This window comes from Pelophylax lessonae, assembly GCF_965119305.1.
Source record: "Pelophylax lessonae genome assembly, chromosome: 13".
Classification (NCBI taxonomy): Eukaryota; Metazoa; Chordata; class Amphibia; order Anura; family Ranidae; genus Pelophylax; species Pelophylax lessonae.
Window position 1 is genome coordinate 16,747,593 of NC_138780.1, and position 25,729 is coordinate 16,773,321.

General features: G+C 41.2%; 1 protein-coding gene across 2 annotated transcripts in view; it reads right to left on the reverse strand.

The window, feature by feature from the left end:
- The window catches only part of BCAN (brevican), a 74,884-nt gene that overhangs the window by 2,059 nt on the left and 47,096 nt on the right, over positions 1-25,729 (reverse strand). Inside the window, exons 4-11 of one of the 2 annotated variants that reach the window (XM_082275672.1) lie at positions 23,759-23,933; positions 22,343-22,470; positions 19,245-19,538; positions 18,724-19,113; positions 16,978-18,165; positions 12,998-13,108; positions 10,906-11,064; positions 5,151-5,233 (exon numbers count right to left, since the gene is read on the reverse strand). In XM_082275672.1, the coding sequence (XP_082131798.1) occupies positions 5,151-5,233; positions 10,906-11,064; positions 12,998-13,108; positions 16,978-18,165; positions 18,724-19,113; positions 19,245-19,538; positions 22,343-22,470; positions 23,759-23,933 (2,528 nt within the window). The remainder of the gene's footprint in view (positions 1-5,150; positions 5,234-10,905; positions 11,065-12,997; positions 13,109-16,977; positions 18,166-18,723; positions 19,114-19,244; positions 19,539-22,342; positions 22,471-23,758; positions 23,934-25,729) is intronic. The other variant, XM_082275673.1, reaches the window with a different exon arrangement.

Genomic DNA, 25,729 nt, shown 5'->3' on the forward strand with positions numbered 1-25,729 from the left:
AGAAATGTGGAGAAATTAAAAAGACAATGATATTTCAAACTATGGTATGGTCCAGCCATTCTCAACCAGGGTTCCATGGAACCATAGGGTTCCTCCAGAGGATACTAAGGGTAGCTTGAGCTGAGGCTGACTGACCTCCCATTTGATAGTTCCTGCACAGTTCCAGGACTAACGCCACTGAATGAGTCAGTGGCATGACACAAATTAGCTTTATAGCTATCGGTAAGGGTAGCATTGTGACCACCATGATAAGGGGGGCATTATTCCATTCCTACAGTTCATAGTTGTTTATGGATTTTGTCTTCTAGAGTCTACTGGCGGGATCCCACAAGGCAAACTCCTAATTGTATCTTTCCCCCATGTTTCTGTGGGTTTTCTCCCTAGTCAATGCCTACCACATCTCTAAAACATTCTAGTAGGTAATTGGGATCTGACCAACATGACTAGGGTCTTGTGGTGGGATCCCACAAGGCAAACTTACCATGGAATTGTATCTTAGCCCCATGTTTCTGTGGGTTCTTCCCAGTAAAGTCCTACCACATTTCTAAAACATTCTAGTAGGTTAATTGGGATCTGTCCAACATGGCTTAGGAGTGTCTATGCATGTGTTATGTATGTATGAAGTAGGTGATTGTCTTAAAGGGGCTTCCGGTGGGATCGCACATGGCAAACTCCTTACGTAATTATATCTTACCCACGTGTTTCTGTGGCTTTTCTCTCCATTGAATGCCTACCACATCCCAAAAACATTCTAGTAGGTTAATTGGGATCTGACAAAAATGGCTTAGGAGCGTCTATCCATGTGTGATGTATGTATGAAGTAGGTAATTGTCTTCAAGGGACTTCGGGTGGGACCCCACATGGCAAACTCTTTACGTAATTGTATCTTACCCACACGTTTCTGTGGCTTTTCTCTCCATTGAATGCCTACCACATCTCAAAAACATTCTAGTAGGTTAATTGGGCTCTGACCAACATGACTTAGCAATGTCTATGTCTGTGTGATGTATGTATGAAGTAGGGATTTGTCTTGTAGGGTCTTGCGGTGGGATCCCACAATGCAAACTTACCATGGAATTGTATCTTACCCCCATGTTTCTGTGGATTTTCTTCCCAGTAAAGTCCTACCACATCTCAAAAACATTCTAGTAGGTTCGTTGGGATCTGTCCAACATGGCTTAGGAGCGTCTATGCATGTGTGATGTATGTATGAAGTAGGTAATTGTCTTGAAGGGGCTTCTGGTGGGATCGCACATGGCAAACTCTTTACGTCATTGTATCTTACCCACATGTTTCTGTGGCTTTTCTCGCCATTGAATGCCTACCACAGTGATGGGGAACCTTGGCACCCCAGATGTTTTTGAACTACATTTCCCATGATGCTCAACTACACTGCAGAGTGGTTGAGTGTCATGGTAAATGTAGTTCCAAAACATCTGGGGTGCCAAGGTTCGCCATCATTGGCCTACCACATCTCAAAAGCATTCTAGTAGGTTAATTGGGATCTGAAAAAATTGGCAAACTTACCATGGAATTGTATCTTAGCCCCTTGTTTCTGTGGGTTCTTCCCTGTAAAGTCCTACCACATTTCTAAAACATTCTACTAGGTTAATTGGGATCTGTCCAACATGGCTTAGGAGTGTCTATGCATGTGTGATGTATGTATGGAGTAGGTAATTGTCTTGAAGGGGCTTCCGGTGAGATCGCACATGGCAAACTCCTTACGTAATTGTATCTTACCCACACGTTTCTGTGGCTTTTCTCTCCATTGAATGCCTACCACAGTGATGGGGAACCTTGGCACCCCAGATGTTTTTGAACTACATTTCCCATGATGCTCAACTACACTGCAGAGTGGTTGAGTGTCATGGGAAATGTAGTTCCAAAACATCTGGGGTGCCAAGGTTCGCCATCATTGGCCTACCACATCTCAAAAGCATTGTAGTAGGTTAATTGGGATCTGACAAAAATGGCAAACTTACCATGGAATTGTATCTTAGCCCCATGTTTCTGTTGGTTCTTCCCTGTAAAGTCCTACCACATCTCAAAAACATTCTAGTAGGTAATTGGAATCTGACCAACATGGCTTAGGAACGTCTATGCATGTGTGATGTATGTATAAAGTAGGTAATTGTCTTGAAGGGTCTTGTGGTGGGATCCCATATGGCAAACTCCTTACGTAATTATATCTTACCCACACAATTCTGTGGCTTTTCTCTACATTGAATGCCTACCACATCTCAAAAACATTCTAGTAGGTAATTGGGATCTGACCAACATGACTTAGCTATGTCCATGTCTGTGTGATGTATGTATGAAGTAGGGATTTGTCTTGTAGGGTCTTGTGGTGGGATCCCACAAGGCAAACTTACCATGGAATTGTATCTTACCCCCATGTTTCTGTGGGTTTTCTTCCTAGCAAAGTCCTACCACATCTCTAAAACATTCTAGTAGGTTAGTTGGGCTCTGTCCAACATGGCTTAGGAGCGTCTATGCATGTGTGATGTATGTATGAAGTAGGTAATTGTCTTGAAGGGGCTTCTGGTGGGATCCCACATGGCAAACTCCTTACGTAATTATATCTTACCCACACGTTTCTGTGGCTTTTCTCTCCATTGAATGCCTACCACATCTCAAAAACATTCTAGTAGGTTAATTGGGTTCTGACCAAAATAACTTAGCTATGTCCATGTCTGTGTGATGTATGTATGAAGTAGGGATTTGTCTTGTAGGGTCTTGTGGTGGAATCCCACAAGACAAACTTACCATGGAATTGTATCTTTCCCCCATGTTTCTGTGGGTTCTTCCCTGTAAAGTCCTACCACATTTCTAAAACATTCTAGTAGGTTAGTTGGGATCTGTCCAACATGGCTTAGGAGCGTCTATGCATGTGTGATGTATGTATGAAGTAGGTAATTGTCTTGAAGGGGCTTCTGGTGGGACCCCACATGGCAAACTCCTTATGTAATTGTATCTTACCCACACATTTCTGTGGCTTTTCTCTCCATTGAATGCCTACCACAGTGATGGGGAACCTTGGCACCCCAGATGTTTTTGAACTACATTTCCCATGATGCTCATCTACACTGCAGAGTGGTTGAGTGTCATGGTAAATGTAGTTCCAAAACATCTGGGGTGCCACGGTTCGCCATCATTGGCCTACCACATCTCAAAAGCATTCTAGTAGGTTAATTTGGATCAGACAAAAATGGCTTAGGAGTGTCTATGTCTGTGTGATGTATGTATGAATTGGGGATGTAAAATTGTAAGTTCTTTTGAAGACAGAAGCTGGAGATAATGGATGAATGTATTATGTTAAGACCTACAGTATGTAATGTGACTACCTAAATCAATAAATCTGTTTCACTAGATTAATGGACGTGTGACCTGTAGGAAGCAATCCATTTTTAGGTATTCTAAAGGCAAAACCTTTTTTTATTTTTGGATGGATTGTGGAAGTATGAGAACCCCTATCAGGTTTTTATAGAATACATTTAGGAGGCACTGGGATTTCAGTGGCACAAACGCAAGCAAGCTCATTGGTTCTGGTGAGGTATGCCCAAATACATAGACCATGGGTTCCTAGAAGCAACTTAAAGGGCATCAAACCACAAAGTAAATGAATTCAACATAATTTTCATTGTTGCCGCAACTGTCACAAAAAAAAAAACAGCCAATGCGTTTCGAGGTAACAAAACTCCACCTTTATCAGGGCTTAGATATACAGAGGTCTTCAAACTATGGCCCTCCAGCTGTTCAGGAACTACAGTTCCCATCATGCCTAGTCATGTCTGTGAATGTCAGAGTTTTACAATGCCTCAAGGGATTTGTAGTTCTGCAACAGCTGGAGGGCCGTAGTTTGAGGATCCCTGGCTTAGAAGAGTAGAAAGACTTGAGGAGACTCAAAGGAAGCTATAGTAAACTGGAACTGTATTTGACCTGGCGGAAAAATTTGATTTGGCATTTTACCAATCGTACCAAAGTAGTCAGTGTAATCTGATTATATTGTTATAATTTTAATAATTCCTGTAGGAAAGGAAACTTCACACTAAACCAAACATAGTTCTATTTGGGTATAGTTTTCATTTGAGCCCGTTCCAGTCCATTTTCCATTTTTTCCAAGCCCTGATGAAGGAGGAGCTTTGTAGCCCCCAAAGCATGTTGGCTGTTTTTATGTGATGGTATTATGAACAACCAAAGTCACTTAGGACTGTTTCACTTTGTGTTTTGGTGCCCATTTGTATACGTGTTGCTTCTGGGTACCCATTGAGGGGTTTAATCTGTCGCAATCCCGCTAAAAATCGATGATCGCCGCCATTACTAGTAAAAAAAAAAAAAATGACATAATTCTTTCCCCTAGTTTGTAGACGCGATAACTTTTGCCCAAACCAATCAAAATACGCTTATTGGGATTTTTTTTTTTACCAAAAATATGTAGCAGAATACAAATTGGCCTAAAATAATGAAAAAAATTTGATTTTTAAATTTTTTTATAGGGAATGTTATATAGCAGAAAGTGAAAAATATTGTTTTATTTTTCCAGAATTGTTGCTCTTTTTTTGTTTATAACGCATAAAATAAAAATCGCACAGGTGATCAAATACCACCAAAAGAAAATTTGTGGGGAAAAAAAAGAGACAGCGTCGCACGACTGCGCAATTGTCTGTTAAAATAGCGCAGTGCCGAATCACAAAAAAATGGCCTGGTCTTTAAGGGGGAAAATCTTCTGGTCCAGAATTGGTTAAGGTTTGACATGTTGGTTATCTATTTAGTCGGCGCAACCTCATATTTTATATTTTACTAAAAAATTGGGAAATTTCTTGCATTTGTGTGCCCTAAAATTAACTAGTGTATTTTTTACAGAAATTTTGCATTTCCTAGATCCTGATATAATTTGGCAAAAAAAAAAAAAATTGAAACTACTACTATTTTATTCTCTTTTTTTTGCAAATTTAATTTTATTAGAGGCAAAATGGGTTTACATTTCACAAAATATCTGAAATATATGATCTATGAAAGACTATTTTATTCTCTTTCAGAAAATATATAATGTTTGGGGGATTTTATGTAATCTTGAGGCCCAAAAATGACTTTTTTTACATTTACAGTATATAACATTAATGTTTCAGTTAAAGTTGCCGGCATCTTACCACAGTATTCCCATCTGACCACTGGAAATCGCCCTCTATGGTGCGGTCATTCAGACCCGTCCATTGGTAGTCTTTGTACTGGTCTGAGAGAACATTGAAAATTATTATTACTGTAATGTCTACCTTGTTTAATAAAAGCAAGCTTGTATAGGACGAGTGATAATATGAAAACCTGAACCCTGCAGGTAACATGATTTTATACATTTATTGGTAAAAGTGACCTGAGAGTAGATATAAACCCCTAACTGGATGAAATTAAATTACCTATTGTTTTTTTTTTTTAAATATTATTTTCTTTTTTTTTTTTTTCTTCATTTGCTTTTTTTTAAAAAATCTCAGTTCTGCTGATTTCCCGCAGGCTCTTTAGCCACTTTCTTTATGTATGCTCCTGCTGGGCATCTTTTCTCTGGATCAATTATAGTGTTGATGATGGATATACAATGTGTTGATTTTAGTCTCCACCAGGGGGCACATGTGACAGGATGACAATACAGTAGCACAATTTGGGGACAGTTGTCACCCCATAACAGGAAGTTCCTGAACAGGGACCTTCATGGCATATTCACCATGGATCATTTAAATGAAAGGCGGAGATTGAATTAAGTAATAAGTATACATTGTACTGTACATATTTATTTAATAGGCACTCGAAACCTGGATGTAGCATTCATTATTAAATGACAGTGTATCCATGGACCAGTGGCTATAGAAGTATTAACCTCCCTGGCGGTATGATTCTTTTGGATTTTAGGTGCTGAAAGCGGTACCATTGTTTTGCATGTAATTCTTGTGAATGAGCAGCCCAAACCAACTGTATACATTTATTATATATATATATATATATATATATATATATATATATATATATATACGTGTGTGTATATATATATATATATATATATATATATATACATATATGTATATATATATATATATATATACGTATATATATATATATATACATATATATATATACACACACACACACACATATATATATATATATATATATATATATATATATACATAAAAAGTAAAGTAAAACTGTATATATATATATATATATATATATATACATAAACGTGTATATATATATATATATATATATATATATACATAAAAAGTACAGTAAAACTGCAGGAAAGGGCACTGGGGGGGGGGGGGGGGCAAACTAATGTGTTTTTTTTTTTATTTTGAATTTTATCATTGTGTTTGGTGTGTTTTACATTTGAATTTGCCGCCGGTTCCACCCCCCCTGCGAACGTCACGTCGCGGGAGACGGAAGTCGGGGCACGGAGAGGATCGGGAGGAAGAACCGCCGCCAGACACCGCCGGGACACATCGCTGGATCCCGGTGACAAGGTAAGTAACCCTGCTTACAGGATCCAGCGATGCTTCTGGCGGTACCCCGAGTGTTGCTCGGGATTACCGCTTTTGGCTCTGAAATTTTACCCCGAGCCACACTCGGAAATACCGCTAAGAAGGTTTAAGGAGAATTTGGAAGCTGCTATCTCTGAAAATTTTAGTTGTCTGATTGTCTCTGGATTTTGAAGTCATTGATCCAAAACCAGTATACAGCCAGTAAAGGGGAGCGCAGCCAACGTTGGGGGAGTTGGCCAAGAGTCTCTTTAAAGGACTTTCAAAATATAGATGGAGTTTGATGGTTTGAGTAACCCAATGGCTTCTAATATGTCTTGGGCACCCCAGCAGAAGAATCTCTCTTTCTCCCAAGCCTGAACTTGGGTCAACCTCCCAAAGAATGGGTGCAAGATGGCAGCAAGCAGTTCGTCCTCTGCCCCACACACTGCACAGATGCCAAGGAGAAGTAAGCTGGCTACGCTCTGAAAGATTCAAAACCAGATAATTGTTATTATTTTGGACAAAGCTAAGACCCCGTTCACACTGGGGCGACCTGTCAGGCGACCTGGTCGCCTGACAAGTCGCCGTGGGTCGCCTGCCATAGAGCAGCACAGGACCCGTTCTAATAGGAGCAACACAAGTTGCTCCGACTTAGAAAAAGGGTCCGGAGCTTCTTTGGGGCGACCTGGAGCGACCTGCATTGACTTCAATGATATGAAGTCCATGCCGGCAGCTCCGAGGTCGTGTTGCGAGCTGCGCACCGAGACTTCACAGGTCACTCTGCAACGTTGGGTCGCCCCAGTGTGAACGGGGTCTCACAGTCTCTGCTTGGGACCTCCTCCTCTAAAATGTTTCACCCAAGTGAATCGTGTCAGTGGAAAGTCTCAGTGGGTACTCTCTGTTGGATTGGAAGAAGAAGCAAGGCACCTCTAAGTGCAGTAACTCGGATATTTATTATCAAATGAAGGATTCTTCCATTGTTTCCTAGAGCAGCTTCTTCTCTCAAGTGCTGCCCAGGTGCAGGGACCTACACGCCGCCTGCTTAGATCCACGGAAGCGCCCACACTAATCTACTCTCTGTTGGATTGGAATCTTCTTGGGCTTCCTTCTTCTTTGGATTTGTATATCCTTCATCACAGTTCCTGGTTCTGTAGTAGATCCCCTTGGAGTTTTAGGTGTCCCTGCCCACCTTGGGATGTTCCCATTCTTAAGCCCCGTACACACGCAACAATTATCGGCCGACTTTTGTCCAGTGTTGTTGTGTTGGTTGAAATGTGCTCTAGACTGCACACGAATTTTCTCGGCCAACAAAAATCAACTTCAGAAGTGATGTCATGTGCTGGTTTACTTTCCGTGTGTTTTTTCTTCTCTGAGCATGCCCAGTCTTGCTCATCAGATTTTTGTCTGCCGAAATCTGTACTGACTGACAGAAAATCGGCCGTTGTGTTGACAGCCAACAAAAATTTTATAGCCTGCACACCAGATTTTTTTCGGCCGAAAAGTCGGAGTCGGTTTTGGAAAGCATCATACTAACAAGCCGAAAATCGGCCGATCGGACGTTGGCCGAAAATTCACGGCCAACTATCAACGCGTGTGTACGGGGCATTAGTGTTACACGTTATACTATGTGAAATGAAGTTTACATTCTGCCGGGAGAGTTGGACTCCTAATTTTGGTAAATCTTACCACCAGTGGTAAACAAAAAAGGTGAATAAACTCTCTACCATCTACCAAAAACTGACTCCATGTACAATAGCCTCCATGTAGGCTTCATGTACACTACAGCTCCTACACTTGAGTTTAGGAACTTTTGGCATTTTTTTTCCAAAGCTCCTAAACTCAACTCCATAAAAATCTATGTGTCCATGTACACATAAGCTTTTAGGAGAGTTTAGGAGCTGCTGCGGTTAGGAAACCTAAACCTCCCCTGAACACGGAAGAATCTTATTCAGGATAGGAACTTTTTGACCACAGGCCCCAAAACACAGAAAAATTGAAGCACAATCTTGCCACGTTTTGTGTTTTCCCATGGCCAGAAGTCAAAGTAGGATATGTGTACATGAGGCCATAGGGTGATATTGTCCTCATGAGGAACTGTCTGGTGAAAGTTTTCTCAACCAAAGTTCTTCCACAGGTTGCTAGGGGTTCCTTCAGCAATGAGCATTTTCTTCCTCTCAGATAAGTTCCCATTGACATCATTGATCGTTTTAGCCATATGTAAGGGGGGGGGGGGGGGATTCTTCTCAATGACCAAGGGTGTAAGGAGCATTCTTCATCATAATGTATCATGAGTTGTAGGTTATATTGTTTTTAGCACGGGTTCCCTGAGACCGGAAAGTTATTTCAAGGGTTCCTCTGTGTCGAAAAGGTTGAGAAACTGAGGTCTAGTGTATCATGCCAATATTGTTAAAGAAGTATTGTGGCTTCAGGCAGGAAGGGTTGTCTTGCATCATTGGAGCAAAAGTCCCATACCGATCAGATGCCCCTGGCATCCAATTATGCCTCGTTTCCACTGAGCGGATCGGTTCGGGTCGGTTCGGTACGGTACGCTAATTTGAGTGTTTCCATTATGAAAGTGGCCCATACAACCGAACCAAACCGCACCATTCCTGGTCCTGCTTCAGATGTAGGGCCATAGGAAATGGTACGGTACAGTTAGGGCGGAGCTACTGGCGTCACACGATAGAGTCCACTGATTGGCGGACAGGAAACCATCAATGCTCATGTCAAATGAAAGAGCAAAACAAACACCTCATTTGGTGTAAACCCCGCATGGCCCCCTGTAGCCCGACTTGCAGTGGAAACGCTCACCTGAATAGACCGGACCATTCCCTTCCAAACTTTACCGACCCGAACCGTTCCACTCAGTGGAAACGAGGCATTAGTGCTCTCAGCCAATGGCGCATCTAAACTTTTTTTATTCGTTTTTAGAAAAAAAAAGGGAAGGTTTAGAACCTCTCTTATTTTTTGGGACGATCATCAGCAGAATACGAAAGCCAACGCCTTTCGGGGGGTTCATTTATTCTTTTTCAATGTGTTGAACTTTTCATTCTACTGACTATCTAGTAAAATTTGCATCTTGTTTGTCTTTTTGACCATTGGTGTGGGATCCTACTGATTCTTACATAGTTGAATTTTTAAAAAGAGCCCCCCCCCCCCCCCCCCGGGTATGCTCTGGCACAAGTAGGCAGTCTCATCGAAGCAAGTGAGATGGTCTTCAACAACAGTGGATATTAAAATGGACCTTCACCCACTTAATTAAATTTCCTCCACTCCACACCCCCCCCCCCTTTCCATCCTTTGCATGGATAGTGTTTTTCAATTTTTTTCTAAGGAAAGTGCCTGGCCCTCCCCCTCCACTGCACGTCACTACCCTAGGCAAATAACGTGTGCACCTCACATATCCCAGGAGGCATAGTGTTTCATTCACAAAGGAGGAGGGGGTGGGCCAAGTGGTGCATCATCAGGAGGCCTACCCACTAAACCCGGAAGCTTTGGAGAGCCTCTTGATGACATCAAAAACAATATCGCGGTGCGGGGCCAAGTAGAGGCAGGGGATCAGAGGATCTCAGTGGGACAACACTGGATCCGCTGGGTGGCGGAGTATTTAAAATGCGCAGAACAAACCTCACAGTAAGCTGGGTTAAAAAAAAACATGGGGGGGTGAGTTGTTCCATTGTAACTTAGGCAGACCTTGATGGGAAACCAAAATATAATGGTTGCCACGGGAACAGGAATAGAGGGAAAATCCTCAAATAAGAGGACATGTTTTGGGAATGGGGAGAGAATGTTGGAAACAATTTTTTTTCTGTTTTTCATGGGCAGGAAGTGAAGGTAAATTTCTCAAAGGGGGCATAGAGAACAAAAAATAAACTAACAGGGAAGTTAAGTTTTCCCTATACTATCCTAAACTAAGGCTGCCCACAGATGATACGATTTTTTTTCCGTAGAAGGAAAGAAAATTACTTGATTCCCCCATCAACACAGTCAGTCCCGCTGCACTATTGTGTTTTGCCAGCGGGGGGGGGGGGGGAGCGGGGAGCAGAATACAATGGTTGCTGCTAGTGGCCATAGCCACTGGCAGTAACGGTATGCAGAAAAATCCAACATGCTGGTTGTACCCAAGTTTTGATCCATCCATCAGCTTGGGTACAATCAGCCTGCACATGCATGTTTCGAATCTCGGCCAGTCCCTGCTGAACCAAGATTCGAACGGACTATGGCCAGCATAAAAGGAAGAATTTGGGCTTTAGAGACTTTTGGAAAGTCAAGAAAAACCTAAAGTCAGTGGGAAGAGAGCAGAACATTCTGGTTACTTGATACCTTGATATCTCTAAATCATTCAGATTTTTATTCAAACTGCTAACTGTTTGGCTTGCTGGCCTTCACCACTTACTGTTCACAAAGTCTTGCTCCTCAGGGGTTATGATGCTGACAAGATGGCCTCCGAGGTCTCTGCAGTTGGTTTCTGCCTCTTCCCAGCTTTTCCGGTCATAGAAATGCTTGTAGCAGAATCCCTGGAATGAGTCCCACTCATATGGACACTTTTCTACATCTATCCAGAAACAGTGACATTCAGCTATGAAAAGGGCGAGCAGGATTCCACCCTTAAATATCTGGGTATTATATATGAAAGCCAAGGACATACAACTACATACTGTACAACTATGTATATAAAGTATGTTAACATAGCAGAGAGGGCCTAATGCATGGAAGGAAGGACAGTCCATGGTGCCTATAACCTCCAGCCAGAGTCTCACTTTGATTTTCTCAAACAGTCCAAAATATTAGTTTAGTGCATGGGCTTCCCAGATTGTAATATGTAAAATATTTTAAACTGGAACTTCACATTTTGGGGTCTAAAAACCAATAATAGGGATCCCAGAGTAAAGTATTAGGGTCCCAACAAAGCTTGACTGACATAGTGGCATACCATGGGCACGACTGCATGTCCACAATATGCCTATAGTATAGCAACAAGCAATATTTGAACATTTTCTACTACGTCTAATTCTCCTATATCCATAACTTAGCAAGAAAATTAAGGCAAAATTAAAAATGGTATTTGTAAGACCAACAGAAGTTGCAATTTCCTCACTTTTTTTTTTACAAAAATAATACCAATTATTTTCTTTGCAAGCCAATAAAAGTAAGCAAAAACAACAGACATAAGAAAATATGTTATTACATATGTGAATTTTGTCCCTTCCAACCTACATTAATGTTTACAAACCTAACCATATTCAACATTTTTTTTGTTGTTGTTGCTTTTGGAAAGTGTGAAGTATTTTGAATTGCATGTTTGTGGTCCTAATTTTTTTTTTAAACTAATGGCCATCAAAATTGTAGTTGTTTATACTGGGACAGGTGATCCCTAGAGCCGAACTCCAGTCTTACCTTCAGCACCACTTACAGTTGTACAGGCTTCTCTCCTGTACTTACTTCAATTTCACTGCACACTGTGACCTTCTCACAGGGTGCATTTAGAAGCTGTAGCAAATTTGATAGAGCCCATCTCATTTCCTGTCTGGAAAAAGTCCAGCATTATTTAGCCCTTTCATTTCCACCCTGGCCCATCCCTTTCATTCATTGGATTTCAAATTTTTAATCATAGAGGCTCAGCATCGCATTCAGGTGTTACCCAGGGTGGACTGCAAAAAAATACAGCCTATCTAAGAATGCCTAGGTCCAGACTGACCTCCACCCATCAAGGCATTTTGATATTTTCATAACTCCTCCCAAGAGCTAGACCACTGCTTGCATGGGCTGAGGACTCATGAGAGGAGTACTGGGGCAGCATGATGAGGTCACTGGGTCCAAAATGTAACAAAAATGTAATGGTTTTATTTGAAAATTGTAATACGTTTGTTGATGGCAGGAGGAACCAGGGAAGGCAAAGTATAAGCAGAATAAACTTCAGCTTTAATAACTGCAGGGGTGTTGTAAGTCCCATTTGCAGTTCCTTCAAACAAAATCTGTGATGATGATGATGTCACTGGGTTAAAAAAAAAAAGGTATGTCATGAAAATAGAATAGTTTCATTAAAAATTGTAATAAGCTTGTTGAAGGCAGTAGGGACCAGGGAAGGCAAAGTATAGGCTTTAATAACTGCAGGGGTGTTGCAATACCCCATTGCAGTGCCTTCAAACTACATCTGTGAAGATGATATCACTGGGTTAAAAAAAAAAATATATATATATATATATATATATATATATATATATATATATATATATATATATGTAATGAAAATAAATTTTTTTACTGTGATTAGCATGTTGCTGGCAGGAGGAACCAGGGTAGGCAAAGTATAAGCAAAATATACTTTAGCTTTAATAATTGCAGGGTTTTTGTAAGACCCCATTGCCATTCCTTCAAACAATACCACCATGTGCTGTCCTACCTTGTCATGGGTGTTAAAAGTTTATTATTACATACCATCAGGTAACATGAGTTGACCACATAACTAGAGTGTACTTTTGACTCACTTATTTCACAGCCTTTTCCAAAATAGCCTGGCAAACACAAACAATGGAAGTCGGCATCGTCTTCCTCAATGCAGGTCCCTCCATTCTCACATGGGTTGGGAAAGCAGACATCTACAACACAAGGTACAAAGGGAAGCTGCAGGTGTGCCCAAAAGTGAGGGGTACAGTACATTAAGTCTCAGTTATCTATGAGAACTATCTATCTCAGTTATCTATGAAGAACTATACTTGTTCAGGATCCAGTCAAATGTAGGGTATGTTTTTGCCAACTGTCATTTGTAGGGTTGAAATAACCAGATGTATTGCAAACATGACAGGAACAATTAAGAATAGTTTTATCCAGTATATATGTTGTACATTTGGGGTTGGACATATTGATTTAAGCAGATGCTAGTTTTAATAAATCACACCTGGGACCTATATAATTATCATTAAGATGTCTTGATTAATCTGCTCAATTAATAAAAAATTATAGGAAACCTAGATTTAAATATAAAAAAGACCAATTTAATATATGAGGGACAAAACTATTACTCATATAGTTGGTGGATCAGAGTGGAGCAAATCAAGTGGCTATATTTGTCTAATACATTTAAAATATAAATATATACTAACTTTTTACATAGTTTGCAACATTTTTCTTATCATTATGGATCTATACCAAAATTAAATCCTCCTTTCTGAACTTTTTCACCATAATTGTGAAAAAAGGTTTAAAATGATTAGTCCTGCAGAAACTGTGGTAACATGACCAAAGCCTAGATATTGGCCATGGAATCATATGAGGATCGGGGGCCCTTCCCAAGCAAGGACTGTAGCCGCCAGCTAAAATCACATTGCCAATATCTTTTTCAGTTTGGTATAGAGTAGGGAATAGCTAAATCCCATCATAAGGCAAAATTAGCCAAAATCCTTCCAAACTGAGGACAAACCCTCCCTTAAGGTGGTCACACGTGTATTGATATGATCATTCAATGTGACCAAAATACTCAAATTGAATAAAAATCATAAACCACAAGCCCTCCAATTTATCAGTTTAGGGAGCTTAATTAATTCTGATGACAACTGAAATTTTAGATTTTATCCTCACTTTCTTTTCTGGGGGGCAACTCTTCCATACTCTATCTGTTTCACTATCTGTTGAAATATAGCTTTTGTTGGAGACCAGAAAGCTAGTTGGTTATTATATACATAACACTCAATTTTGAAAGATATTTACTAATCAAATGTATGCACTGTGTTCATAATCCTTGGTATGTCCTATTTTAAATTAGCCATTATTTTATTTATTTCATTATGATATTATATTCTTAAAGCAGAGTTCCACCCAAAAGTGGGACTTCCGCTCATCTGCTTCCGCCCCCCCCTCCGGTGCCACATTTGGCACCTTTCAGAGGGAAATGGGTTCCCTGTATTTGACAGGTACCCTTCCCCACTTCCGGGAGACAGTGCCACGGTGCCGTCCCTCAGGAAATTCTGAGGGGTGCCATCCCTCGGAAATTCTGAGGGGTGCCGTCCCTCGGAAATTCTGAGGGGTGCCGTCCCTCGGAAATTTTGAGGGGTTCCGTCCCTCGGAAATTCTGATATCAACTGAAATTTTAAATTTGATCCTCACTTTCTTTTCCGGGGCAACCCTTCCACACTCTATCTGTTTCACTATCTATTGAAATATAGCTTTGACGTGTTGAAATATTATTTGGGATGCAATTTTGAATTACACAATGTTAGTTGATCTTATGCAGGTATATTTTGACACTACTAATAGCTAATTAATGCGTTATGAATGTTGTTCCAAGTAGAGGAAGACAACCAAACGTGAATGTATTACAGGAACCAGTAATCAAATTTTGCCTTGCCTTTCCTATCCTGTGTTAGAGACCAGAAAGCTAGTTAGTTATTATATATAACACTATTTTTTAATGATATTTACTAATCAAATGTATCCACTGTGTTTATAATCCTTGGTATGTCCTATTTTAAATTAGCCATTATATTATTTATTTCATTATTATATTATATTCTTAAAGCAGAGTTCCACCCAAAAGTGGAACTTCCGCTCATCTGCTCCCCCCCCCCCCTCCGGTGCCACATTTGGCACCTTTCAGGGGGGAATGAGTACCCTGTATTTGACAGGTACCCTTCCCCACTTCCGGGAGACAGTGCCATGGTGCCGTCCCTCGGAAATTCGGCCTCCCTCCTCCTTCCCCTCCTCACCAGGCCAATTAGAAAGTGCATCTCGTTTCGCACATGCGCAGTAGGGAACACCGCTGGTCTCCCTTACAATGAATAGCGGCGGCAGCACCCGGCAGCCGATTCGAAAACTGGCTGAGGTGCTGACATCGCAGGCTCCCTGAAGAGGTAAGCGTCTATATATTAAAAGTCAGCAGCTACAGTATTTGTACCTGCTGACTTTTAATTTTTTTTCCCCCAGTTGGAACACCGCTTTAATTCACTACTTTAAACTCCAAGGTAGAATAAATACTCTTTGTTATAAAATCCACTATGAAATAATTTGCAGGTCAAATGACAATTGTTTTGTAGACTAGACCTTCTAGACAGGGCTATGCTGTGTGGAAGAGCCTTGTAAATCTCAGAACTAGAAAGAACAGAAATACAAATCTTTTGGCATATAAAACAGCTCCAATGTATGTATTTCATAAGTTCCTTTAGCTGTTTGCCTGAAGGTCAGCTTTTATGTTACCTCCTACATTTTTGAATGAAATAATTCATATTGTACACTTTGAAGATTCAGGGCCTGACTGGAACAAACAGAATTGGTGCCAAACTGGAGCATTTACCAATAACTGATTGGATGCCATGGTTAGTTGGAAGATGAAACCAAACTGGTTGGTCACTGTTCCAAGTTTGCTCTAGCTTTTTTTGTGAATAAGGTCCTTCAGTTAAATTTTAAATACCAATAACTAAACAAATGGATTCTATTATTTTTTTGGAAGATGAAACCAGACTGGTTGGTATTGGCCACTGCTCCAAGTTTGCTCTGGTTTTCTTTGTAAATTAGGTCCTTTGGTTATATTTTACATTTTAAGTAAATTTAACTATCAACAACTAACCAACTGGATTCCCTGGTTAGTTGGAAGCTGAAACCAGACTGGTTGGTATTGGCCTCTGCTTCAAGTTTGCTCTGGTTTTCTTTGTAAATTAGGTCCTTTGGTTACATTTTAAGTAAATTTAACTATCAACAACTAACCAACTGGATTCCATGGTTAGTTGGAAGCCGAAACCAGACTGGTTGATATTAGCCACTGCTCCTACTTTGCTCTGGTTTTCTTTGTAAATTAGGTCCTTTGGTTACATTTTAGGAACTATACATTAAAAATGGCATACTTTCTACAAGTGGGGCAACTAAAATGACTTTTACATAAGTTCATTTGAAGAAGTGGAAGTAGTTGCTTGGTTAGTTTCTATAGACCTTAAAACCGTTCCATAGCTCGTTGGCCTATACTCGCATGAACATTAAAGAACTTGGAAAACTGCCTTCTATACAGTTGTTGGCCAAAGTTTTCTAACATTTTTGAACATTGTCTTTGCTATAGATAAAATGTTAGTACATTGTACATCAAGGATTTCTAAGAAAACACTCTTGGTTAAAGGTTGTAAAGTGAAAGAATCAGACACACACATAGAGAAGACACAGAAAAGGAACAGGGAAATGAAAGGAAGTTTAGACCTAAAGCCACTGCTTTAATTCTAAAAAGGATTTAATCTGCTTTATTTTTTTTTTTTCATGGAAACAATCGTAAAAAATACTTCACAGAAGTAAAAAAAAAACAAGGCGTGCTCTTGAATGGTCAGACTAGTTGGTTTGGCACTGGCCAAGGTGCAGATTACAGGTGTTATCCCAAATTTGAATGAGAGAGTGAAGAGGAAAGCACAGGTAGAGAAGAAGAGTATTCATTGCAAGCCTTTGAAGGAGAAGACCGTTGACAGAACAACGGCTGTGTAGACATGTAGATTGTTACCTGAAAAGTTCACTGAGGATCCAACAATGGCCTTTTCTGTTGGGACAGCGGGCAAGGGACCGGTAGGATTCGGGGAAGTCATGGTTGGTGGAAAGATCTTCTCCAAAAACTGTCTTGTGGAATTCCTGTGATTGTTGGGCGGTGGAGTGAAACCTATATGAGCAGGAGAGACTAGATCTAGGTGACTCTCTACTGTTCTCATTAAAGATGTTGGAAAAGGGGTTTTCTCTTGAACATATGGGTCTACAGAAACATCTTTAATGGTAGATGGACCAGGAGACACATGAGGGCTTATCAGGTGGGAAATTTGGGCTGTAGACGATTCGTCTTCCTCATATAAATTCTGTCCAGAAGGTATGGTCGTATTTGCCACGTTGTTTAGATATTTTTGATGTTCACTTTCATTTCTTTCTAGTTTTTGAGTATTATTCACATCTGAGATTGAAGCCCCACCTAAGGTAAGCCATGTAGAATCTGGAACTTCTCCACTTCCTTCTTCCCAAGATAATTTGGGGCTACTAAAGCTTTGAGGCCCAGAAGAAAATGACAGAGGTGTTGTAAGGACAAGACTTGATTCGAGTATCTGTGAGCTTTTTGCAGGATCTGGTGTCCCACTCGCATGGTCTCCAGAGGCTAGTTCCTCCATCAAACTTTTCGGACTTTGTGTTTCTCCTGTAAGTGTCAAGTGATTGTCTTGTCCAGATGCCTCAAAATCATCTTGATGTGGATGGCTACTGGATATTGTTTGAGTGACTGGGGTGTCTAGGGAAGAGTTAGGGGGCTCGTTATCAACATTCACACTTGATAATGGTTTATCGGCTCCGCTATATTCTACATCAGTGTCTAAAATAGAGGAAGCTGTAGTTGGGACAATGTGACTAAAATTGGTATCTGCTATTGTCATGGTATAGTTATCTCCTTGACTGGTTCTTTCCTGAGTAAGTACATCCGCAACATGTTCTGTGTTTGAAAATTGTGTTGGGTTTGGGGTTCCAGCATTTGGAATGTGGCTTGCTGATTCTGACACAGCAACTCCAAGTTCCTGTGTCGAGTCAGTAAAGTTGTCATAATCATTCTCTGCAAGTACATTCACAAATGATACATCTAAGATGGAGTCACCTGCAGTGGGCAGAGCTTGTCCTTCCAATGTTCCTTGGGTGGATTCTGGGACAAAGCCAGGTGTATCTCCTGCCAAAATAAAAAAAAGCATCAAGCCTTATCTAAAATTGCATTTAGGAACCATATATTACTTTAAAATGATTGTAAAGTCAAACATTTTTTAAATAACAAACATGGTATCCGTACCTGCTCTGTGCAATAGAATTGAATTGCACAGAGCGGCCATGATCCTCCTCTTTTCAGGGCACCCGCCAGCCATCCTGGCCGGTCTTCTTCACAGTGTGTGCCACCATGGGAGGCTGCTGATCTCGCCATTGGACTATCCAAGACATATAAGGCTTGAAGTGATTGTAAAGTCTAATTTTTTTCCCTACAAAAATAAAAAACATTACACTTACCTACTCTGTTGCAGTGGTGTTGCACAGAGCAGCCTGGATCCTCCTCTTCTCGGGTCCCTCTTTTGCTCTCCTGGCCCCTCTCTCCTATTCAGTGACCCCACAAAGCAGCTTGCTATGGCGGCACCCAAGCCAAATCACAGCTCCCTGTGTCTATTCAGACACAAAGCCCCGAACCGGGGCATCCTTGGTAAAGTAGTAAGACCGTAGTATTTAATACTGCTTGGCTTACCTTGAGAATGTCTGAAAATAGCTGTGGTTTTGTAATCCATTGTTGTGGACTCTTCGCTGTCATCAGAATGGTCTTCATAGGGAGGAAAGCTTGCAACGCCAGGAGAAAGGTCTTCATCACCATTGGCATTTTCATCAACTAGAGCTGTTGGCTGTGGTGGTAACTCTTGAGGGTCTTTGACGGTAGAAAGGATCTCTACATCTGCAAGCTTAGTTGCATCAGTCTTGTTTAGTGGAATGGTATCTACGAAACCTTGAGCTTCATTCTCAGCTTTTGCTTCCGGCAACTTCAGCTCTTCAAAGCTTTCTGTAACTGTAATGACTCCTTCGACTCGCTCGGCTGGAGGTGAAGGGCTCTCACCATGGTCCTCTGTTTGAACAGGGCCTTCACCTAAAGCAGAAGATAGCTGATCATCTATCTAGTAAAAATGTGCTGTTGCTAAAATCTGGAACTAATGACACAGGACCACAAGGGTGTCAAGAAGACTATCTATCATCTACTTTATCTATGGACGACCTTACCTCTAAAACAGTAGACATCATATTTGGCCTGAGGGTCTGGAAAGCCTGTCTGGTTGCGGAACTGAAAGACCGTCTTGACTCCTGGTGAGTTCCCTCCGCACTTTTCTCTCGGTGTGACAATGGGGTACCGGACACTTCCATCAGCAAGCCAGCCGGGATTGCACTGGTCAACCCCTTCATTCCATGCAGCGTAGAGTTGGCCAGTGTTTGCCATTTCAGCTCCCAACGTTCTGCAATAGTCTCTGGCCTCACTTAAAGTGAATTTGTCTTGTGCAGGACCTAGAAAAACCTCACCTAAATAAGAGAGACAGGGAATTAACAAGCTGCTAACAAGACCGTGAGATGGTTACAAGGGTTGATGACTTTATTGAAGATCTATTTCTTCCCTAGTCACGGTGTCCTGAGTCCAACTTAGCAAAATCTTATAACACAAAAAGACACTGGTAAGTAAAAACAAGTTAGGCCTTCGCAGGATTGTGGAGGGGATATTTTTTCGTTCTACTGAGTTCTACAATGACAATGGGATGATGATAACTTCAAATTTTAAAGAGATTGCTTTCATGATGGGGTCATTTTTCTGGTCTAGCCAATATGTATTACGTATGATGTTTTATGCCCAGAATTATTTGGCTAAAGTGTTTCTATCAAACCACTCTTAACCAGTTGCCGACCAGCCACCATAGTTAAACTGCGGCAGGTCGGCTCTGTTACGTGAAATGATGTAACCGTCGTTTCATGTAGCAGTTAGTGGGGGCGCGAACACGCTGATTGGCTAGAGGAGGAGCCAGTCAGCAGGTCCGGCGAACGCGATGTCTGCTGGCACCTGCGATCGCTCCCCAGAGAGACAGAACTGCGGTCTGCCGAAGTAAACATGGCACACCTCTGTTCTGTCAGTGATGAACACAGGGATCTTGTATTCCTCCTATTTAGGAACATGGGTCTCTGTGTTCATCTAGCAAGTCTATCCCCCACACAGTTAAAAAGCACCCCCTAGGAACACATTTTAGTTACATAGTTAGTCAGGTTGAAAAAAGACACAAGTCCATCGGGGTTCAACCAAAAAAAAAAAAAAAAACAGTATTGAAAACCCAACCATACAATCCCATATACACAATCCTATACCCGTTGTTGATCCAGAGGAAGGCAAAAATAAACCCCAGCAAAGCATGATCCAATTTGCTAAAGCACGGGAAAAAAATTCCCTTTGATCACCCCTGCTGTTAACCCCTTCCCTGCCAGTTTCATTAGTACGGTAACAGTGCATATTTTTTAGCACTGAATACTGTAGTAATGTCACTGGTCCCCCCAAAAGTGTCAGTTAGGTGTCCGATCTGTCCATCGCAATGTCGCAGTCCCGCTAAAATCGGTGATCGCCGCCATTAATAGTAAAAAAAAATAAAAATGACATAAATCGCAAATTGGAAAATCGCAAATTGGTAAAGGGGACAATGAGACGGGTGAAAAGAAGTGGGATAGGGATACAGGATAAGAAAGGAAGCTGGGGGGGTTACCACAGAGGCCCACTATGACCGAAACATACTCAACAACTGTCAAATTACAGGTCCAAAAAGTGTGTAAATGGCTGTGAGGATGGAAACTAATCAGGTTCGTAAGAACTTTCCATTTTTTTTTATTGTTGTGAGTGTCCTGTTTGGGAAATTTACCTTCGAATATTTTCCTGGTGAACAATATCAGTGGGGCTAAATGTAAAAGATAATGGAAACATTGTTCTAAAGACAATTGTCTAATTCCCTAATTTTGGAGAGACTTCCTTTTCACTTCCTGTTATGTCCCATGACAGGAAGTAAAGTAAAATCTCCTCAATTGGATACAGGCAGCAGCTAAAAACAATATCATTTCTTAACCTATTCAAGACTAAAAAAAAAATTTGATATATTTTAACCACTTGCCGACCGCCGCACGACTATTTACTGCGGCAGTCAGCCCCTACTGGGCAAAGCGACATAGTACTACGTCGCTCGCCCACGAGCCTCTAGGGGGCAAACGCGCTCCGCCGGAGGCGCGCTCCCGCTCGTTCACTAACATCCCCGCGCAAGTGACCGGCAGCTCCGATGTCCGCCGGTCACTTGCGATCTCCCGCTGGAGAGGGAGAAAGGCAGGCGGCTGATGTAAACAAAGCCGCCTGTCATTCTCCCTGAAGTAACTGCAGAAGACTGTACGATCCTGCTATGTAGGATCATATGTCTCTGTGGTTACATCACTAGCCACGCCCCCCCACAGTAGTTAGAATCACGCCCCTAGAGATACGTTTAACCCCTTGATCACCAATAAAGTTAACCCCTTCCCTGCCAGTGTCATTTTTACAGTAACAGTGCATATTTATAGCACTGATTACTGTAGTAATGTCACTGGTACCCCCAAAAGTGTCAAAAATGTCAGTCAAGGGTCCGATCTGTCCACCGCAATGTCGCAGTCCTGCAAAAAAAATCGCAGATCGCCGCCATTACTAGTTAAAAAAAAAACCAATAAAAATGACATAAATCTTTCCCTTAGTTAGTAAATGCAATAACTTTTGCGCAAACCAATCAAATTTTTATTGCGATTTTTTTCACAAAAATATGTAGCAGAAAACAAATTGGCCTAAAATGCAAAAAAAATTAGATTTTTAAATTTTTTTGGGGGGGGGGGAATTTAATATAAAAAAATGTGAAAAATATTGTTATTTTTTCAAAATTGTCGCTCTTTTTTTGTTTATAGCGCAAAAAGTAAAAATTGCACAGGTGATCAAATACCACAAAAAGAAAGCTCTGTTTGTGGGAAAAAAAGGACGTCAATTTCATTTGGGTACAGCGTTGCACGACCGCGCAATTGTCCGTTAAAGTCACGCAGTGCCGAATCGCAAAATAGGCCCTGGTCTTTGAGCAGCCAAATCCTCCGGGGCTTGATTGGTTAAGTCCAACAACCAATTGTTTCAGTAACCATCAAGAGAAAACCTATATAATCACATTGAGAAGTCATGAAAATCCCTATAACTGGACAAAAGTAAACAGTTGTTAAAACCAGTCAGGTTCCCCTCTTTCAAGTGGGCAAGGTAGTAACCTTAATACAATGACTAGGAATAAAAACAATGGAATTACCATTAAGTTCTTCCACGTAGCAGTAGACATCATACACATCATCAGGGTCCAAGACTCCATAGTTCCTCACTCCAGGAAATCCATCCATATCTCCATAGCATCCTTCCCGTGGTGTCTGGATAGGGTACCTGCAAAGGAAAGGGACCAAGAATAGTACATCTTGGATACTTGTGAGGGAGAACATGAAGACCATTGGAGCAGATGGTGAGCTTACATCATATTTTGGACAAAATACAACCTAATATCTCAGTTTTGTGTGTTTTGATTTTTTGTGAAAAGAGTGAAAAGATGTGTTCAAAATGAATACCTGATAAATAAATTGTTTAGGCAACACCAATAGGCTGCTTACAATTATTGTTCATTCACACTTGAATTTCCTGGGGTTTTTTTTTGTATTTTTAGTTTGCCATTAGCATATAAAGCATTATGTGGGTGTGTTTTGGGACCAAACCCAGGTAACCCATAAAACATTTCTGTTTTTGTACTCTAAAGCAGCCTTTCTCAACTTGGGTTCTTCCAAAGGTTTCTAAGGGTTCTATCGGCAAAGAGAAATGTCTGCCTCCCATATACAGTGCCACTGTATATATAATAATTATATGCAGGGGTTCCCTGAGTCCTACAAGTTTTCAAGGGTTCCTCGGTGTTAAAGAAAATTTGACAGAGGATGACCTAGACCAGTTGTCTCCAAACTGCTTGCTTTTATCTGGCCCTTGGGGCATTATTTCTCCCACTGACACCAATGATGAGGCACTATTCCTCCCACTGACACCAATGATGGGGCACTATTCCTCCCACTGACACCAGTGATGAGGCACCATTCCTCCCACTAACACCAATGATGGGGCACTATTCCTCCCACTGACACCAATGATGGGGCACTATTCCTCCCACTGACACCAATGATGGGGCACTATTCCTCCCACTAACACCAATGATGGGGCACTATTCCTCCCACTGACACCAATGATGAGGCACCATTCCTCCCATTGACACTAATGATGAGGCACTATTCCTCCCACTGACACCAACAATGAGGACAATTCCTCCCTCTGACACCAATGATGCAGGGAAATTCCTCCCACTGATACCAAAGATGTAGATTGTAAAGACCAAACAAAAATTCTCCTGCGCTCGGGTGGTATGTAATGAAGGATAAGGCATCTTATATGGTCTTTGTATGCACCACTCAAGGTCTTGCTGTCCCCTCAGGACCAAGGGTTTCCAAAATGTACTGAAAGACAACAACAAAAGAAGAGCGCACCATTTTCTAATTCCATTGGTCACAGACTGGCCCTCCTAAAGTCTGAGGGGCAATAAACTGGCTCTTTGTTTTGAAAGTTTGGAGACCCCTGCCCTAGATCTTGGGTTTCTGTTTGAAAATAAGCAATTATCCCAACATTATTATAATCTTCTAACCTGACAGTTTGGTCAGCGATCCAGCCGGCATCACACTGTTCATATCCACCATAGTAGGCGGCCAAAAGTTGGTCTGCTGTGGCTATCTGTGCCTTAATCCTGATGCAGGCTTCTTGGGCCATGGGGAAAGTATAAGTGTAACGCGAGGTTCCTTCTCGATACAGGAACACAACACCTAAAGGACACAGATGAACAGGATAAATTATTGAGAACCATTGTCACCGGGCGCAAACCTGCTGTCAAGCTGTTGTGGAATTTTCCCAGAAAAGCAGGCAAGCATTAGAGTATTGGAGGGAACTGTAAATTGTACAGTGGGGAAAATAATTATTTGATCCCCTGCAGACTTTGCAAATTTTTCCACTTACAAAGAAATTAAGGGTCTATAATTTATATCATAGGTATATTTTAAATGATAGTGACAGAATATCAACCAGAAATCCAGAAAAAAAAAAACACATAAAACAAATGCTATAAATTATGTTGCAGTTCAGTGAGTAAAATAAGTATTTGATCCCCAAGCAAAACATGACTTAGTACTTGGTGGAGAAAACCTTGCTCTCAAGCACAGAGGTAAGACGTTTCTTGTAGTTAGTGACCAGGTTTGCACACATCTCAGAAGGCCCCCCATTGTCTTGCACTTTGGCACCCAATAGCACTTATCTTTTTGTGCTTTTTTGCACAGCACATATGAACTTCACTCACTCCTAAATAGTAGGTTGTTGGGATCTGGGTCACCTTCTGGTGGCACTGTGCTTCCCAGAGCAGAAGGATGTAGTTCTGGTGTCCACCAGTAGATCCCATTTGTTTAGCTTCTACCTAATGGTGGCTGGTGGGAGGGTATTTAGGTCCCCCCTACTAGTGCCTCTTGTTAGAGTGCTTTGGTCTACTGCCAGATACTGCATGCCATTTATTCTGATGGTGACCCCGATCATGCTCTCGCCCTGCATCCTGTGCCCTACTGCCTCTTATCTACCCCTCTTGTTACTGATCCCAATACTGGCTCCCCTTTCCCATCTGTTTCCTGCATCTCCAGTTTACCTGGTTGATTTGTGTTCCCCGTTTTGTATATATATTGTATAGAATCAATTTGTTAGTAAGGCTTTCTGTTACTCTGTTATTTTGCTAGATTTTTTCGTCGCTTTTTTGCACAGCACATATGAACTTCACTCACTCCTAAATAGTAGGTTGTTGGGATCTGGATCACCTTCTGGTGGCACTGTGCTTCCCAGAGCAGAAGGATGTAGTTCTGGTGTCCACCAGCAGATCCCATTTGTTTTGTTTCTACCTAATGGTGGCTGGTGGGTGGGTATTTAGGTCCCCCCTAATAGTGACTCTTGTTAAAGTGCTTTGGTCTCCTGCCAGAAACTGCATGCCATTCATTCTGATGGTGACCCGGATCATGCTCTTGCCCTGCATCCTGTGCCCTACTGCCTCTTATCTACCCCTCTTGTTACTGATCCCAATACTGGCTCCCCTTTCCCATCTGTTTCCTGCATCTCCAGTTTACCTGGTTGATTTGTGTTCCCCATTTTGTATATATATATATATATATATATATATATATATATATATATATTGTATATAATCAATTTGTTAGGCTTTCTGTTACTCTGTTATGTTGTCTTTAGGATATGGTTCACTTATAACTTGGGTGGGTTACATTTTACAAAGTAAATTTCATGTAGGCTCCATGCACACTAGGAGCTTAAAAAACTGCTGGAAAAATTCTAATATTTAGTGTTTTTTGCCGGCGTTTAGCAGTGTTTAGGAGCGGTAGCATGTTTGTTAAGGAGTCCGTAACCAACTTAACCACAGATGACTCATCAGTTGTCAATGGCAAATAAAAATCGAGAAGAAAAAAAAAAATCCATACCTGGCCCTCTGGGTCTGGTATAAATTTTAAGGGGAACCTCATGAACCCCATGCCAAAATGTAAAGAAAAAATGGCATTGGGGTCCCCCCCAAAATCAA